This window comes from Mus musculus, chromosome 15 (genome assembly GCF_000001635.26).
Source record: "Mus musculus strain C57BL/6J chromosome 15, GRCm38.p6 C57BL/6J".
NCBI classification, from domain to species: Eukaryota; Metazoa; Chordata; class Mammalia; order Rodentia; family Muridae; genus Mus; species Mus musculus.
The window spans coordinates 63760583-63778765 of NC_000081.6; the positions used below are offsets into that span (position 1 = coordinate 63760583).

General features: G+C 42.5%; 1 protein-coding gene across 1 annotated transcript in view; it reads right to left on the reverse strand.

Moving 5' to 3' along the window:
• Positions 1-15388: 15388 nt before the first annotated feature.
• Gsdmc (gasdermin C) overlaps positions 15389-18183 on the reverse strand; it is a 32769-nt gene continuing 29974 nt past the window's right edge. The window contains exons 9-12 of the mRNA NM_031378.3: positions 17986-18125; positions 17366-17495; positions 16859-16932; positions 15389-16334 (exon numbers count right to left, since the gene is read on the reverse strand). Coding sequence (NP_113555.1) covers positions 16095-16334; positions 16859-16932; positions 17366-17495; positions 17986-18125 — 584 coding nt within the window. The 3' untranslated portion in view covers positions 15389-16094. The remainder of the gene's footprint in view (positions 16335-16858; positions 16933-17365; positions 17496-17985; positions 18126-18183) is intronic.

Consider the following 18183-nt stretch of genomic DNA (forward strand, 5'->3'; position numbering starts at 1 on the left):
CCAAGAAATTCAAGCTGAAGAAACGTAAAATTGGTTCTGTGTAATTGATAGTACAAGTGTGAACCCTTTTTTCTAACAGCTCCATTGCTTCAGAACGGCGGTGAAAGAGATCTAACTGCAGATGTTTACTGAGGCTTGTAGTGTTGGTTACTGGGCAAGTGTTTGGCCTCCTTAAACTAACTATATTGTGATTGTGAGTTAAAAACATAAATAAATAAAGTGGTTTATTCTGAAAAAAAAAGGAGTATGACTGTAGTAAAAAAAAATAATAATAAGTAAATAGACCTTTTAAAGGGGTAAGCAAACAAAAATGAAGCCAGAAGGTAGCCCATGTCATTGGTGCCTTTCTAAGAGGAAATCCACTTAACATGGTCCAGCATTCAGAGGCAAAGGCAAGAGAATCAGGAGTTCAAAGTCAAGATGGGCTACATAGAAAGACCCTGTCTCAAAAAAGAAGGGAGGGGCTGAGAAGATGGCTCAGTGAGTAGACACACTTGACTCCAAGCCTGACAGCCTGATATCAGTTCGTGGAATTCATCTGAGAAGGCAAGGACTAGTTATTACAAATTTTCTGACCTCCAAATAAGTATGTGGGAATATGTACCCCCACCCCAAATACATTGTTCATGAGAAATGTATTAAAAAAAAAAAGAAAGAAAAGGAAATTTAGACACATAGAGACACCAGAGATGAGGACACAGTGAGGAGAGACACATGAGGACAGAGGACTCAGGGAGAAAGTGACATCTGTCAGTGCGTTGATCTTAGACTTTGGACTATTGCTATGGTAGCCCTGACACACTGACACAGTCAATACACTGAAGCCTATACCTTGTAAAGCCATTTCAGCCGAGGACTGGCTGGAACCTGCAACTGGAGATGTGTGATGAACATGTAGATGGGACATGCTGAACTTTAATTAGCTAACTTCACCCAGGACTTCCTGGCCTAAAAATTAGTTCATGAGACACATTTATAACCACAGGTGTTTTCCTATAGAATCTTTATTTTATAATCAACATAGACATCTGACAATATCTGTTTCAATAAATTCTGTGAGTAGAACCGTAAAGGTTCTCCCTATTAAGAAAATAATATAACTTAAAATCCAAGCAGTCTGTGCTATATCAGCCGTGTCAGTGGTTCATGTGTCCATGTTTGGCAGTCACTTGTTTTGTACCCTCTGCATAGAAAATGAACTCATCCCAGCATATCAAGGCCTTCACTAACTTGTATTTTTAAATAATTGCATAGTTCTTACAGGTAATTGATGCTGGTCTCACAGAGTGTGTTGAGTCTTACAGAAATTGATTCATTCCTATGAGGGGGTTATTATAACAGAGCAAAAATATTATACAAATAGTTAGTATCCAAAAACAAAACATTGACTGGCAGTCTCCCAAGGTTTACATGAACTGTAGAACAAAGAGAGTGACATCATCTGAATTATAGGATGATGTCATTTGGATTGTAGGATGACACCCATGTTTTATCTGAAATGAAGGAAAAAAAAAAACAGCTCCAAATAGAATTGAAATATCAGGCATGAATATTTTAAAGCCTAGAGAGAAAAACACTTAAAAAAAAAACCATAAAGAGTGATAACCAAGAAAGCAATAAATAAATCGACTTGTCACCTCACTGAAAAGTAATAGAATTAATTCATTTATTTTCTTAAAAATGATCTGAGATTCTAGGGAAACCAAGGTCATTTGAGTTTGAAGAAGAAGAAAAAAAAAACTATCAGAAAAGAGAAAGCTAAAAGTAGAGAACCTATTTTTAGAGATTTTCAAAAGCTCTTCCTCAAGTATCTAGCTAATTAGCATTTCCTGAGGAATCTATCCAAAGCCGGGGAGGGAAGAGGGGATATAAAAATGTTTATAGGAGAGAGGGCTCAATCTTCACTCCAGGTTAGGTTTTCTGGGATGTCAGCAGAGTATCTACAGGGTCTTTTTGTACCTCAGTTGTGGCAACAGTGAGCCCTAAGCCGAGCACTAAGACGTGTCAAAGGCAGCACTCAGAGATCCTGCTACCCAGAAGCTGCACTCAGACCACAGCTCCACACCAGGCATGGTGGCTAGTTCTCTGACTCCCTGTAGTCATCTTGCTGGCCTCAGGATGCTTACATTTGATACACTTTATCAGCCCAGGTGCAAAATCATCACTGTCCCGAGTTACAAATAATAACAAAACGACCATCCAAAAATTCTACAACCAGTAAATATTTTTAAAATATAGAATTTCCCAAACACATAAGAGCTAAATACGATCCTCATGAACAGAACCACACCATAACATTTAAACTCAATCAACAGGAAAGATATAAATATCATTCTATAGATTTTTATATAGTTACATAGAATTACTGGGGTTTTGTGTTACGTGGTAGTAGAAATAAACAAAGGGAGATGGATGGGGTGAAAAGGAGAGGGTATGAGATACAGATATACCCAAAGTATGTTATATTCTTTATATATATGTGTGTGTGTGTGTGTGTGTGTGTGTACTTTTTATTAGGTATTTTCCTCATTTACATTTCCAATGCTATCCCAAAAGTCCCCCATACCCTCCCACCCACCTACTCCCACTTTTTGGCCCTGGCATTCCCCTGTACTGGGGCATATAAAGTTTGCAAGTCCAATGGGCATCTCTTTCCAGTGATGGCCGACTAGGCCATCTTTTGATATGTACGCAGCTAGAGTCAAGAGCTCCAGGGTACTGGTTAGTTCATAATGTTGTTCTACCTATAGTGCTGCAGATCCCTTTAGCTCCTTGGGTACTTTCTCTAGCTCCTCCATTGGGGGCCCTGTGATCATTCCAATAGCTGACTGTGAGCATCTACTTATGTGTTTGCTAGGCCCCGGCATAGTCTCACAAGACACAGCTATATCTGGGTCCTTTCAGCAAAATCTTGCTAGTATATGCAATGGTGTCAGCGTTTGGAAACTGATTATGGGATGGAACCCTGGATATGGCAGGCTCTAGATGGTCCATCTTTTTGACACATCTCCAAGCTTTGTCTCTGTAACTCCTTCCATGGGTGTTTTGTTCCCAATTCTAAGAAGGGGCAAAGTGTCCACACTTTGGTCTTCATTCTTCTTGAGTTTCACGCGTTTAGCAAATTGTATCTTATATCTTGGGTAGCCTAAGTTTCTGGGCTAATATCCACTTATCAGTGAGTACATATTGTGTGAGTTCCTTTTTGATTGGGTTACCTCACTCAGGATGATACCCTCCAGGTCCATCCATTTGCCTAGGAATTTCATAAATTCATTCTTTTTAATAGCTGAGTAGTACTCCATTGTGTAAATGTACCACATTTTCTGTATCCATTCCTCTGTTGAGGGGCATCTGGGTTCTTTCCAGCTATTATAAATAAGGCTGCTATGAACATAGTGGAGCATGTGTCCTTCTTAACAATTGGAACATCTTCTGGATATATGCCCAGGAGAGGTATTGCAGGATCCTCCGGTAGTACTATATCCAGTTTTCTGAGGAACTGCCAGACTGATTTCCAGAGTGGTTGTACAAGCTTGAAATCCCATCAACAATGGAGGAGTGTTCCTCTTTCTCCACATCCTCGCCAGCATCTGCTGTCACCTGAATTTTTGAACTTAGCCATTCTGACTGGTGTGAGGTGGAATCTCAGGGTTGTTTTGATTTGCATTTCCCTGATGATTAAGGATATTGAACATTTTTTTTCAGGTGCTTCTCTGCCATTCAGTATTCCTCAGGTGAGAATTCTTTGTTTAGCTCTGAGCCCCATTTTTTAATGGGGTTATTTGATTTTCTGGAGTCCACCTTCTTGAGTTCTTTATATATGTTGGATATTAGTCCCCTATCTGATTTAGGATAGGTAAAGATCCTTTCCCAATCTGTTGGTGGCCTTTTTGTCTTATTGACGGTGTCTTTTTTCCTAAAACAAAAGGATATACCTTTTTCTCAGCACCTCATGGTACCTTCTCCAAAATAGACCACATAATTGGACATGAAACAAGCCTCAACAGATACAAAAATATTGAAATCGTCCCATGCATCCTATCAGATCACCATGGACTAAAGCTGATCCTCAATAACAAAATAAATAATAGAAAGCCAACATTCATGTGGAAACTGAACAACACTCTCCTCAATGATACCTTGGTCAAGGAAGGAATAAAGAAAGAAATAAAGGACTTTTTGGAGTTTAATGAAAATGAAGCCACAACATACCCAAACTTATGGGACACAATGAAAGCATTTCTAAGAGGAAAACTCATAGCTCTGAGTGCCTCCAAAAAGAAACTAGAGAGAGCACAAATTAGCAGCTTGACTACACACCTAAAAGCTCTAGAACAAAAGGAAGCAAATTCACCCAAGAGGAGTAGAAGGCAGGAAATAATCAAACTCAGGGGTGAAATCAACCAAGTGGAAACAAGAAGAACTATTCAAAGAATCAACCAAACGAAGAGCTGGTTCTTTGAGAAAATCAACAAGATAGACAAGCCCTTAGCCAGACTCACTAGAGGGCACAGGGAAAGCATTCTAATGAACAAAATCAGAAATGAAAAGGGAGACATAACAACAGATCCTGAAGAAATCCAAAATACCATCAGATCCTTCTACAAAAGGCTATACTCAACAAAACTGGAAATCCTGGATGAAATGGACAAGTTTCTAGACAGATACCAGGTACCAAAGTTAAATCAAGATCAGGTCAAAGATCTAAACAGTCCTATATCCCCCCAAAGAAATAGAAGCAGTCATTAATAGTCTCCCAACCAAAAAAAGCCCAGGACCAGATGGGTTCATTGCAGAGTTCTATCAGACCTTCAAAGAAGATCTAATCCCGGTTCTTCACAAACTATTCCACAAAATAGAAGTAGAAGGTACTCTACCCAACTCATTCTATGAAGCCACAATTACTCTGATACCTAAACCACAAAAAGACCCAACAAAGATAGAGAACTTCAGACCAATTTCCGTATGTTATATTCTTATGTGAAAAACATCCTTCTGAAATTCAGTAGCATGTGTGATGTATACCAATTGAGAAAATAGCATTAATAATAATTTTAAAATTCATTCCCATAGAAGTCAAGGAGAGTGGAGTAAATAAGATAATGTTCCAATTTTTTTGCTGTTGAAAAGCAAGATGACAAACTTAAACATATCATTCCATCACACCCATTAAGTATAAATAGATTAGAATTCCCAATTAAAAGGCAAAGGTTTTCAGAATGTGGGGGAGGAAAAAAAAGATCCAATTGTATTCTGCTTATAGGAGAAGCACTTAGGCACAAAGACAAACACAACAATAAAAATTTGTGTAAAGCTACAGCATGCTAATGCTAATCCTCCAAAAATATATTGGCTTATTATCTACACCCAACACACCATTCAAAGCAAAGGCTGTGAAGGGCATTTCATAGAAATACGATATTTCAAAACGGAACAATCCCAAATGTTGACATACCTAATAATGTTTAGAGCTTTAAAATATGTGAAGCAAAAGCTCACTTAAGCTGAAAGAAAAGTTTTAAAATCAGCAGGTATAGCGTGCAATTTTAATAGCTATGACTCAGTAATTGATAGAACAATTTGACAGGAAAATCAGGATGGATGTAGAAGACTTGAAGAGCACTATCAACCAACCTGACCTAATTGACATTTACAGAAAGTACCACTCAAGCCTCGGCATAACACACACTTTTTTTTTCCAAGCAGACATAAACACTGTGTTCTGAGCTGCAAAATAACACAATACACTTTAATAATACACTTTAAAGGATTCAGGTCAAATTGTTGAAGATGATAGTAAGTTGATAAGAATCAGAACAGATAACTCAATGATGCCAAATAGGGCTTTTGGCTCCTCACAATACTCAAATCCGATCCTTCACAAGGCTGTGGTGAGAACAAAGTCACCTCTGAGTGACAGTCTCGCTTACCAACACCCACGACTACAGGAAGTATTTACAGTGTTCTGATACTGGTATGTAGCACCTAAATATCTTCTATTAGAATAATCTCTTATTTAGACTATATCTTAAATTCTAATAACTTGTTTCCTAACTACTAAATATACTTAGTCACCTTTGTAAATACATCACATATAAAGAATAATTATGTAGACAATGTGGATGTTATTTGACATGCACGTGTGCTTTTTTATCTATAATGCACATATTCACAAATACCGTATGCACACATGCAAAATGTCACCATAAGCACAGGTCGTCAATAACAGACTTAGGATGGTAAGGTCAGTTCACACACATGTTAATTTATACCTTACAAAGCAATTTCATATATATCTGCCTAGCTTCCCCACCTGTAGGAATATATAGCAGGAACCAAGTGTCTTCTATAGTCGGGAAGACTTTATTTCAAATCCTAGCCTGGTCCATTGTACAAGCTGAGTCATAGATATAAAGAAAACAAACTCCAGCAAGCCTAGTGGGGACTGACACAGAGCCCCAGCTCGCAGGGGATCAGGACCACACATGTTCACACACATACAAACATAGCATTATAGGAAACCTCTTCCACTAATGACATTGCTTCCTCTAGAATCCCTTTTAATCAGCCCATGACCTGTTTTCCTTAATGACATACTGCACGCCTCCTTGGCAATGTCACTCACTCCACTGTGTTTTAATTGCTACTTTAGCATACCAGTTCTCCTGTGTTTCCATCCCAAATCTCCATGCACAGGTTGGATGCCAGCACTGGCAGTCAACATCTCTACTATCTGTTCACTTGTTTCCTCCCTGTGTCCTTATTCCACACTTTTCCTTGACTTCTTTGCTTCTCATCCTCACATTCCTTGACATGATCATTATCCCAATGTGGTAAATACTGTTGCTTCATCCCTGAGGTTTTCACCCACCACACCCTCTTGTAGTTCTGATTAAAGCCATGCTAATCTCGATCACTTCACCATTCTGCGTTAAAGCCTTTCTGCTGATCACCTGTGTTAAATATCCCACCTCATTAATTAACTGGGGCACTTGTTGAGAGAAATAGCAAAATTCCCTTTCAAATTAGGTAGATGACTTATTGACTAATGTAACTGAAATAGGCTTCGGGTAAGACTGGGTCCAAGGTTTCATCATTACCAAATCCCTTACGTTGACCTTACCCTCAACCATAATTTTCTTCTACAAAGGTCAATACAGTTTGGGGTTATATTTTAGCAACCAGCAAGCAACCTCACTGTTTAAAAATGTGCCGTGTCTGTGGTTCCATAATTCCGCAAACATTCCATTAGTGGCAGTCATGGTTTCAGAACAATGTATGTTGTGTTCTCCTATTGATCATATCTAGTCCATTGACCCTACCCTTGTTGCGGGTTAGATAAGACCTGCACCCATCCAAATCACAATGGATAAAACTGAAGTGCTTCCACTCCAAACCAAGAGAGACATCTGATGGGCAAAAAGGAAACAAGATAAAATGGTCTATCTGTCCAGCGTGCTTCTGCTATGGTTATTAGTTGCAATTTCACTCCACTGTATGTCCTATCAGCACCTTTGGCCATTTTATTCCCTTCTACGCTCAGGAAATCATGAATTTTCAACTCAAGTAAACACAGCTTTTTCACAACAAGAGGAAGAAGGAAGCAGAAAGAGACTGAGTTTTTATGAAATAATCAGAATGGCAAGGAGAAGAACAATAGAGCCTCAGTTTCTCTCCAGGAATCAGGTGGGCACCTTGCGCTGGTATGATGTAGCAAGTCTGCTCTATAGGTACCACCCAGTGTGGAGATGCCCAACAAAATTTCAAGAAGGATGGCTTTGGGCAGTTCTGAGGTTCCCAGGTAGCTATCAAGATCGTCACCTCACCTATTAAAGTCTGACAGCTACATGAATTTGTCTCCTTTCTTGCCGAGCTTTTCTAAGCTGTTATACCTGGAGACCTGAAATGCATCTATTTTATTTATGTCTGTGTTCCCAGTGCCTAGACTGACAAATTGTCCCTTTCGTATTTATTGCTGGGCAAGTGACAGATGTCAAACACTAGCTTTTTTTTGTTGTTGTTGTTTTTTTTCTTCCATTTCAGCAGGGCTTTTAGTCTGGAGTCTTGCATACTACACATGCCTAAGAGACTTTTGTCAGATTTAATTTCTTCAAAAAAAATCATTTTAAAAATCATCTGAATCGTATTTTCTTTTTCTGAGCCTGTGGATGTTTCAGGGAACGTTGTGAACTGAGTACTGCCCGTGTCCAGGTCTTAAAATGCAGATCTTCTAATCTGAACGTGTGGCGTGTTCTCATGTGTTATCTCTCTATGCTACTTTGATTTCAGCACAAGGTCTGCTGAAGCAAGCACCAACGACATTTTAAATAGCTGCTATCCTTCCTCGGATAGGGAACATGTCATTCTTTGCTCTCGAGGGGGGAAAGACTTGCTTCTGCGCACATCCGTTCCCACAGTCTGTTTTCCCCAGAACCTTCCCACCTTGACATCCATCCTCGGCACTGCTAGGTAGGCATCAGGGCTCAGCACCCAGCAGTTTGTCTGCTGCTTGGGAAACCCCAGGAATGTTAATGCTATTGAGCTACTCTGCTCAAATACTCCCAGAGTGAAGGGGAAGCACAGCTCTGGTAGCTAGGCAACCATTACAACCACAGAAGGATCTCCCAAATAAAGAGAGACCGAGAACACACTGGAAACAGGCACAATTGCACTGTTAATTTGCAACTGGTTGGATTGCAGCTTTACTTGGTTTGATAGTCTATTTCTTACTTGAGAAAACCTCACTACTTAGGTCTGTTGATTTCTACATAAACTTCAAGTCTCTTTGATCCTCATTATTCCTGATTTCCAGAGTCCCAGGAAAGAAAATAGAGGGGTAGTTTTTTTTTTTTTACAATGTTGAGCCTCTTAACAGATATTAGGTGCTCAGTAAATATTAATTGAATGACTTAACATGTGGGCACATAGCTTTTAGAGACATATGAAAACGTGGGCATAGACCTAGATGGTGATTTTTAAAGTATGTTGACAAATTCCTTGGTACCTCCATCTTTTTAAGAGATGAAACTTATGTGAGAGATGCCTCCATAACCTGCTCCTAACCCATCAACAAATGTGGCTTAATCATAACGGATCGATATTCCCCCCACCCCGGAGAATCATCTCTGGAACACCATTTCTGCCTCAGTGAAAAAAATCTTCAGTTGACTTTAGTCTCTGTCAGCATCTGATGACATTTACCTAGAAAACCCCAAGCTAAAACCACCCAGCAGATCCACTCTCAAATTCCTGGCCCACATTAAGAAAAAGAAAGAAGATGAATCAAATGCTTGTAATCTTAAGCCACTGTGTTCTTCGTGCCTTGTCACATAGCAATTAAGACAGTAAAGACATCCTTCTTCTTTTTTGGAGACAAGTTAGTTTATGAGTGAACCCCTTAAGAACAAAGGTTCTGTCTTCTTGTTCACCTGACCTGGTGTGTTCAATTAACACTGGGAACAACTAGCTTAAATCTTTACGGATATCTGTATATACTTGTTTCTCACACAAAGAAAGTACAACTCATTAGGCCGTCATCAACGGGAATATTAGACAGGCTGGAGAATTCCTACTAGAATTCCCACTACCCTCCTCCTTACTGAAGCAGGTAGAAATTAGACAGGTTCCCGGGTAGACAGAAAGACAGGGAGAGGCTAAGGAAGAAGCCGGCCATCCTGCTGTGTCTCTTAGTCTCTGTCCTAGTCTCTCAGAGCTACAGCTAAAGGAACTCAAGGCCTTAACCTCTGAAAACTCAGGACAGCTGGCAGAGACCCTGCTTCTCAGCAGACTAGGAATCACAAGATGGTAAGGCATGACAATCCTACTTGGGATCACTTAGAAATTGTCACTGTGGCAACATTGTCAGCCCAACTCAGCTTCACAAACAAACGCTGACCAGGCAGCCTCAGGACCTTTCCGACAGACACTCATCCCGGCCTCGTGTCTCCACTGTCTGCTTCAGGACTGGTTGCATACACATCCTCACATACTGAACAGTGAACCAAGTAGCAAGCCAAGGCAAAGCCCAGAGTTCTTCTAGCAGATAGTGTATGCCTTCTGTATGCTGTGATACATACATACATACAGGTAAAGTGGGATCTAGCTAGGAATGTCACTTATCACCCCTCCTGAGGGAAAGACATTTCTTTAAAGTGTGTTCAACTGCCCAAGGATACCTTTTAAAAAAATTAACCTTAACAAAACACACACTCAACTAAATTCAATGCCCCAGAAATGAAGCAAGTCTGTCTTCTACCCATTGCTTCTGCATCTCCCTGTTAGCATTGACATTAGGTTCATAACAAGCCTCAGGTTCGTCCGTGCTTAGTGATCCTCAGCAGCACTAGGTGCTGTGCTGGGTTCTCCTGGGTGCTATGCTGGGTTATCTATGCCTTTTTACTTATCTTACTTAATTTAATCTAGTAGATCAATGGGCTAGGATGTAGTTCAGTGGTAAAGCATTGATCTAGCATGCATAGAGCTTGAGTTGAGAGAGAGACAGACAGACAGAGAGACAGAGACAGAGGGAGAGGGGACGAGGGAGAGGAAAAGGGAGAAGAAGAGGGAGACTGATTTTGAAACTCAGAAAATTTGACTCATTTAAAACCTGTCTCAAACCCATTCCCAAACCCAGGTCCTTCCAGCTCACTCATGGGAGGCAGCTTTTCAGTATTTGAACACTCTTCGTGTTCTCACCAAGATACTGAGTCTTGGCATTTTTACCATTCATGCTTTCTTAGGTATCAAGCAAGGTTCTAAGATGTGTAGAAGGATTTAATGGCTGGCTAACCTCATTGAGAAGTATTTCCTGGCTTACTGCAAGGCAGTGAAGACTTGTAGTTGCAATCTTTGCTCAGCATGAGACAATCTGATTTATCGCATGACCCGGAATAGTTCCAGCATAAGCAGCCAACATCGCACCAAGTCATATTTTCTAAAATATTGAAAATAGTTTCAGGTTCCCCATAACTCAGGTTTTCCCTTCAGAAATGTTTGAAGGAGCGAACACAAGTAATGCAGTGTTTAAGAGGGAGAGCCTACATGAAGATGGAAAAAGAGACCAGTGTGAACAACTCTGTCTTGCCCAGTTTCTCCATTCCCATTCCACCTTAACCCAACAGGGAGGGAAGAGAAAGAGGTGTAAGGGGAGAGTGGGGGAGGGGAGGGTGCCCACAAACAGCTTGCTGCTGGACAATGCTGCCATCTGCTGGCGACAATTGGAATTTCACCACACAATCCTGCCAGTCTTTCCATTGATCAACCCGCAATGATATAATCTTAAATACCCATAAATTGCCTTTAAATCGCCTCCAAGCCAGTCTAGTGTTGTCATACTTGCGGTCACAACTGGTGCTCCACATCTGGTCTTGGAACTGTCTTCAATAATCCAGTTAAAAAGAGGCAAATTAATAGTAGAAATCAGAAAAAGAACATTTGTTCCATGTAGCTTCACTGAGAAAAGGAACAAAGAAACCAAGCAGAGCCCCCAAGTCTGCCTTTGAGACCCTAAAGTGAGGGTTTATTTAGCTTACTGGTTACAGTCCGTCGTCAGGAAAGCCAAGGTAGGAATTCAAGGCAAGAGTCTGAAGGCAAAAACCTAAGCAGAGACCGAGGAGGAATGATGCTCACTGGCTTCCAGCCCCTGGCTTGCTCACCTACCTTTCTTATACAACCAAGGACTACCTGCTCAGAAGTAGCCCTGCCCACAGTGGGATAAGCCCTCCTACCTCAATTAGCAATCAAGAAAATGTTCAACATATGCCTACAGGCCAGTCTGATGGAGGCAGGTTGTCAATCGAAGTTGCCTCTTTCCGGGTATGTCAAGTTGGCAAGCAAGACTAACCAGCACACTCCTTTCTAAGCGCTTTGCTTTTAAAAGACACTATACAGGGTCTAGGCAATGAGAAAAGTTCCAACATCTGCTTACTGTCTGCTCCCTTCCGGTGCTTCTGTACTATCTTAGTCAGGGTTTCTATTCCTGCACAAAACATCATGACCAAGAAGCAAGTTGGGGAGGAAAGGGTTTATTCAGCTTACACTTCCACATTGCTGTTCATCACCAATGGAGTCAGGACTGGAACTCAAGCAGGCAGGAAGCAGAAGCTGATGCAGAGGCCATGGAGGGATATTACTTACTGTCTTGCTTCCCCTGGATTTCTCAGCTTGCTTTCTTATAGAACCCAAGACTACCAGTCCAGGGATGGTCCCACCCACAATGGACCCTCACATCCTTGATCACTAACTGAGAAAACGCCTTACAGCTGGATCTCATGGAGGCCTTTCCTCAAGAGAAGCTACTTTCTCTGTGACAACTCCAGCTTGTGTCAAGTTGACACACAAAGCCAGCCAGTACATATACCCAGTATCCCTCTCCTTGGATAAAACATGAACAGGTCTCCCTGGGCCACAAGGAATCCAAAACTGGCCACCAGCAAGCCCCTTTCCCAACACCTCTAACTTTACCCATGTGCTTCCCAGGGCTGCTTTCTAAATGGCTGTAGGTGGAACACTCCCCATGTCTAGTCTGCTGGAAGCCTGTGGTGGTTTGAACTGGAATGCCCCCCCCCCATAGGCTCATAGATTTGAATGCTTGGTTAACAGGGAGTAGCACTACTTGAGAGGGATTAGGAGATATGGCCTTGAAGTAGGTGTGGCCTTGTTGGAGGAAGTATGTCACTGGGGGGTGGGCTTTAAGGTTTCAAAAACTCAAGCCAGAGCCAGTGTCTTTTCTCTTTTTTTTTTTTTTTCTGCCTTCAGATTTGGATGTACAACTCTCAGCTGCCGTGTTTGCCTGTGTACCACCATGCTTGCTGCCATAGCGATAAGTTTCTGAGACTGTTAAAAGGCCCCGACTTAAGAAAATTTTTATAAAGGTTGCTATAGTCATGGTGTCTCTTCACAGCAATAGAACACTTACCAGACAAAGCCCCATCCACACTAAACCCACATGTGTAGTCCCTTCACATACTGATTTTCTCACACAACCCCTGATCAACGACACTCATTTGAAAAGCATCACATTGAGCTCAGAATTTGACATTTGGAAATGCAATTGTTGTAGACATGTTTCATTAGATAGTTGTCCTGGATTGAAGAGAGACCTAAATCCCCAAAACCTCCCTCCCCTAAGAGCACAAGGAAATCAAGACTCTAAAAAGAAGGATATGTAAACATAGATACAGAAATTAGAATGATGTAGCCACAAACCAAGGCATGCCGGAGGGCCAGCAGTCACCAGAAATGAAGAGGCAGCAGCTGTTCTCACTGAAGCCCTAAGGAGTGAAAGATGGCTCCTTGACTTCTGGGAACTACAAAGGAATGTATCTTTGTTTTAAGCCACTTGGTCTGTAGTAATTTGGAGGGACAGCAACGTGGTGTAGCCAGTCTGGAAATCAGTGTGGAGACACCTCAAAAAGCTAAAGGAAATCTACGGTATGGCCCATCAGTTTCAATCCGTACCATACTCCCAAAGGACTCAACATCGTATTCCACGGGTACTTGCTCAGCCATGTTCATTGCTGTTCTGTTCACAATAAGAAATAGAAACAGACCCAGGCAAGCACTGCCTAGGGCCCAACGGCCCCAACACAGGCAGGTGCCACTACAATAAACAGATATGCGATGTAGAGGTGGGAAAGGTAGAAAAACGGAGCAGTGTGTGCAATATGGACGGAGGTGGAACTGGAGACGCGATGGTGGTGACAGGTAAGATAGGGTGACAGGTAAGAAAGAGGGCTAAGATGATGTGCTGTCACTGCTGAAAAGAGGGGGGGGTGCGGGGGAGGGAGCAGGGGCGGGAGAGGGGCGGTGCTGTAGCCTGGAGCTTCTGCAGATGCAGACTTAGCCCCTGAACATACTGCCTGGCTGCAGGAGGGATCTCCCTGGCTCTGGGCAAGGATGGAAGCTCGAGATGAAGAAAGGTTCACTTGATGAATTGGACCTCCTCAAAAAAACCACCATGGTCCTTGAAGAGACTGTGTCGGTGACTGTGGCCTCTGCTGCTGCCCCCGGACACTGTGAAGCCTGAGATCCATGCAATCTGTGCTGCTGGTAATGTCCTGGGACTTTACTCCCTCAGGTGTCATCCTGATGTGAATGGTAAATGTAGTTCTCTGAGGCTATGCTGAAGCTCATGGCCGCTGAAGCTGCTCAGAGCTGTGAGTGAGTTGGTGGTCCTGATACCACAGCCAAGGGCTGTGTTGATACTTGTGGTCCTTGTTGCCACTAAAGTGGATACAGATGTTCTGCCACCTGAAGTCATGTTAATAATATCCATGGATGCTGGAGAGCCAGCCCTACTGCCCCTCACTGGAGAGGTAGAGGTGTGTCTGTGTGTGTGTGTGTGAGTGTGTGTGTGTTTCCCCAGCTCCACCCCCCTGGAGCTGGCCCCGCCCCGGGTGGAGAGTTGGATCTGCCCCTTGCTAGCCAGAGTTGGCCTCACTCCTCTTGGCCCACACCATGATGATGATACATATATCGCACACAGCCCCCACTCAGAAGGTCTGGCCCCACCTCAACTGACCCACAGCACACAGAGGCAAGCAGTGGCTTAGGTGTGGAATATCCAGCCCTGCACCTCGCTGGTAGCCATAGGGTTCTATCAGTTGAAGACTTCTGGTGTGGACAAAAGCAAAGAAAGACTTTTGGGGTGGGAGGGTGGGGCGGTCTGACCACTAAGAATTTACCATGTTCCAGTGAATATATAGACAACACAGGATGGCTTGGCTTTTTTCTTTTTTTCCTTTGGGGAAGGAGTTACAGGGGAAGGGGTGGACATGGGAAGGCTGGGAGGTAGGCACCATTGGGGTGCATGCTATGAGATTCCTAAATAATCAATTCAAAAATACATATCCAGAAGAAAAGAAACAGAAACATCCGAAATGTCCTTCAACTGATGGATGGATAATGATATGTGGTATATACACAGTATGAAATATGTGGTATATACACAGTATGAAATATGTGGTATATACACAGTATGAAATGCTATTCAGCTGTAAAGAAAAATAAACTCATGAAATTTGAAGGCAAATGGATAGAACTAGAAAAAAAAATATCATTAAGTGAGATAACTCAGACCCAGACAAACAAAGACTGCATGTTCTCTCTCACTTGAGCCTCCTGGTGCCAAATCTTCATGTAAGAGTACATGTCTGTCCTGGAGCAAGTACATAAACCAGGGGAGTAAAAGGGGCCACGGGGTGGGGTGGGGGGTAGCAGTAGGAGATAACAGAGGGAAATGGCAGGGTGCGAGTGATCCAAGGGGAGAATGGGGAAAAGGGGGAGCTCTGATTAAAAGGGAAAGGGAAATAAACATAGAAGGGGGGAAGGGGAAAAATAAGTAAGGGTGCCTAAAAAAGTATTAAGTAATCATACTGTTGACTACTTACATAAAACATCCCAATTTATTGCTGATGCATTTCAAAGTTACTGGCACCAGTACCTTTCACCCAGAACAACTCAAAATGCACACAATTGAGTAAAAGTAAAATATATATCCTTTTATATAGAGAAAACATCTAAATCTTTATTTAGCATACCATTTGACTAGTTTTGATAGATAACAACATCCTGTTTCCTAGACGTGGTAAGGATATGGAATAGCTAAACCCATAAACTCAAAGTGGCAATGGGTACCCGCACAAGACCAAGCAAACCCAAGCCAACCAACATTCCACATGAATGGAAAAGAAACTCACCCTCCCTAAAACACCTATAGGCTCTCAATGCTGCTGGCAGGAGGTAGCCTCTGGAAGGCTACTCTTGCTCAAATGAATAATCACACACTTATGCAAACAACCCTAATTAAACGTAGCATAGCATCAAACAAACAGACAAATGATGAATGAGAAGTTGTTGAGGAAAAAGGAACTTGGAAGGGGTGGATTAAAAGAAGCAATGGGGGTAGGTAGAATCTGATCCAAGTATATTATTTGTATAATTGTGAATCAATAATACTTTAAAAAAAAAAAAAAGGAGCCGTAGCATCTTTATTCCCACCAGCCTAAAGCATGCACTCAAATCACAACTCTTGTGTATGCTATGGTGCAATATCTCAAATGTATCCAGGACTGAGGCTGGGCTTGGAAGAAGAGTTAGGCTTCTGAAAGTTGCTGTAAAAATGACAGGCTTCCATAGAGAGCAGACAGGGGCATCTTGGCTTCCAAATCCCAAGTTGACCTGGGATTATTCAGCTCCATCTTCAGACCACACTCCTCCAGCAATTCATAAGTAATGGCCAAGCCCTCACCCTGGAGTGGGGCAAGAAGCTGAGGCTGGAGTGTGAAGGGAATGTTCCAGGGATACTTGAAGTTTGGCTGTAAGATGCTCTTTACCTAGAACAAAAATGATCAGATTGGGCAAACCAGGCTCTGACCCCAGGGTAAGATCTGTCCCAACATCTGAGAGAAACACAGGATAAAGACCTAATGAGCAAGACCTGAAGCACTAAGCATTGGCTCCTTACCTACAACATAGCAATAATAGAGCCTAAAGTGCACAAGAGTATCATCTGCCGGTGTGTGCACACATGTATGCATATGGCTATACACACTTTTGTATTTAGAGAGAAATATATAAGGGAGAGGAGAGGCTATTTGCAGATGGTAACCATAATCAAACGGTAAGACTGACTTGTATTCCTTTACTACCTACAAAGATGCCTTCCTATATGGCTACCTATATGGCTATATAGACCTAGTGGGCCTCACTTCCAAGGCTTCCATAACTGCAGAGATGCTCCTGATATGGTGGAACCCAACCTGCCTGCTCCCCAGAGGGTTCCCAACTCCCCTTGTAAAAACTGTTCCTGCTTTCTTCTTCTCCCTCCCTGGACGACCAGCCCCTGGCAGTTTCTTACCAGCTCCACTTGGTGCGGGAGGAGCCGCATCTCCACAGACAGGGCCAGCAGACAGAGTTGGGTATCACTCAGCACTGGGGGAAGGAAAATGTATTTTCTTCTTACCATGAACTATAAAACCCAATGAGAGGAAAACTCTGAGACACAGGAATATCTCCCCATTGGACTTGAAGGTCAAATGCACTGCTCAAAAAAGGTCTCCAGGCCTTGAGATGAGCTCCAGGCTCATAAGTGATATGACCCGGAGCTGAAAATTCTAAGGGCTGAGGCAGGAACCAGCTTCCTACAAGGATGTGTTAGGTGATTGGCGACTGCTCACTTTCTAGACCTCAGACTCCATCTGTGGTCCATGCACTGTTATCACTCTGAGCCTTGCTGGCATTAGAGAGAAGGGTGATGTGCGAATGGTCATGATAATCCAAAGGCTTTGGGGAGGTGGCCTCTGACACAGCCCTATGAGGACCAACATGAGGACTCTCCCCACACTCCCCCTGAAATCGTTCTTACCCATCAGGGCTTGAAGGAGATAAAGAATGAGGTCCTTTAGGTTAATCCATGAAAGGCTCGAGTCCTTTCGAAGCTCATCCAGGATTTTGCCACCTGGGCCATCCATATGCCCCAACTGATTCAACTCCAGCTACAGGAGACAGGTGTTCTGTTAATATCACTTCTAGTGCTGGGGACTAGATGGCTTTCTACATGCTGAACAAGTTTTTTTATCACCAAGCTACCCCGTGGCTCCTTTAACCCTTCTTTTTCTTCATTCGTGTGACAGGGTCTCAGGCCCTTGCCCAAGTGAACTTTGAACTTACTATGTAGTCCAGGAAGACCCTGAACTTTCAACCTTCCTTCAAGTAACTTCAGCTTCCCATATCTAGCTCAAAAGTATTCTCATGTAATGTGCCTATTTCCAAAAGAGTTAAGTATCTCTCCATGGGGAGCAGAACTAGTAGGCCACACTCTTTAGCCCTCAGCATTGTGCATGGAGCTGGGATCCCCAAACCTTGACATCATTCTCAGCGTCCTCAGCATCATATACATCCCTCCTCCCTCATGTCTTAGCATCCCTGTCTCCCAAACTGACCGTTACAGGTTTGATCATCTCTAGGCAGCTATGGAACTCTCACCATTTTCATCAGGTCATACAGAACATCCCTGTCACAGAGCATGTGCAGGAAACTGGAGAACACAACTTCTTGAACATCCTTTGAGAGTTCAGCCAGTAGCCGTGTTTGTTCAGAAACTTCATTTTGTAGGCACATGAAATCTGCTCGCAGACAGCAACACCAATCAGAAAGTAAGAGACATTCTTCAATTTAATATCT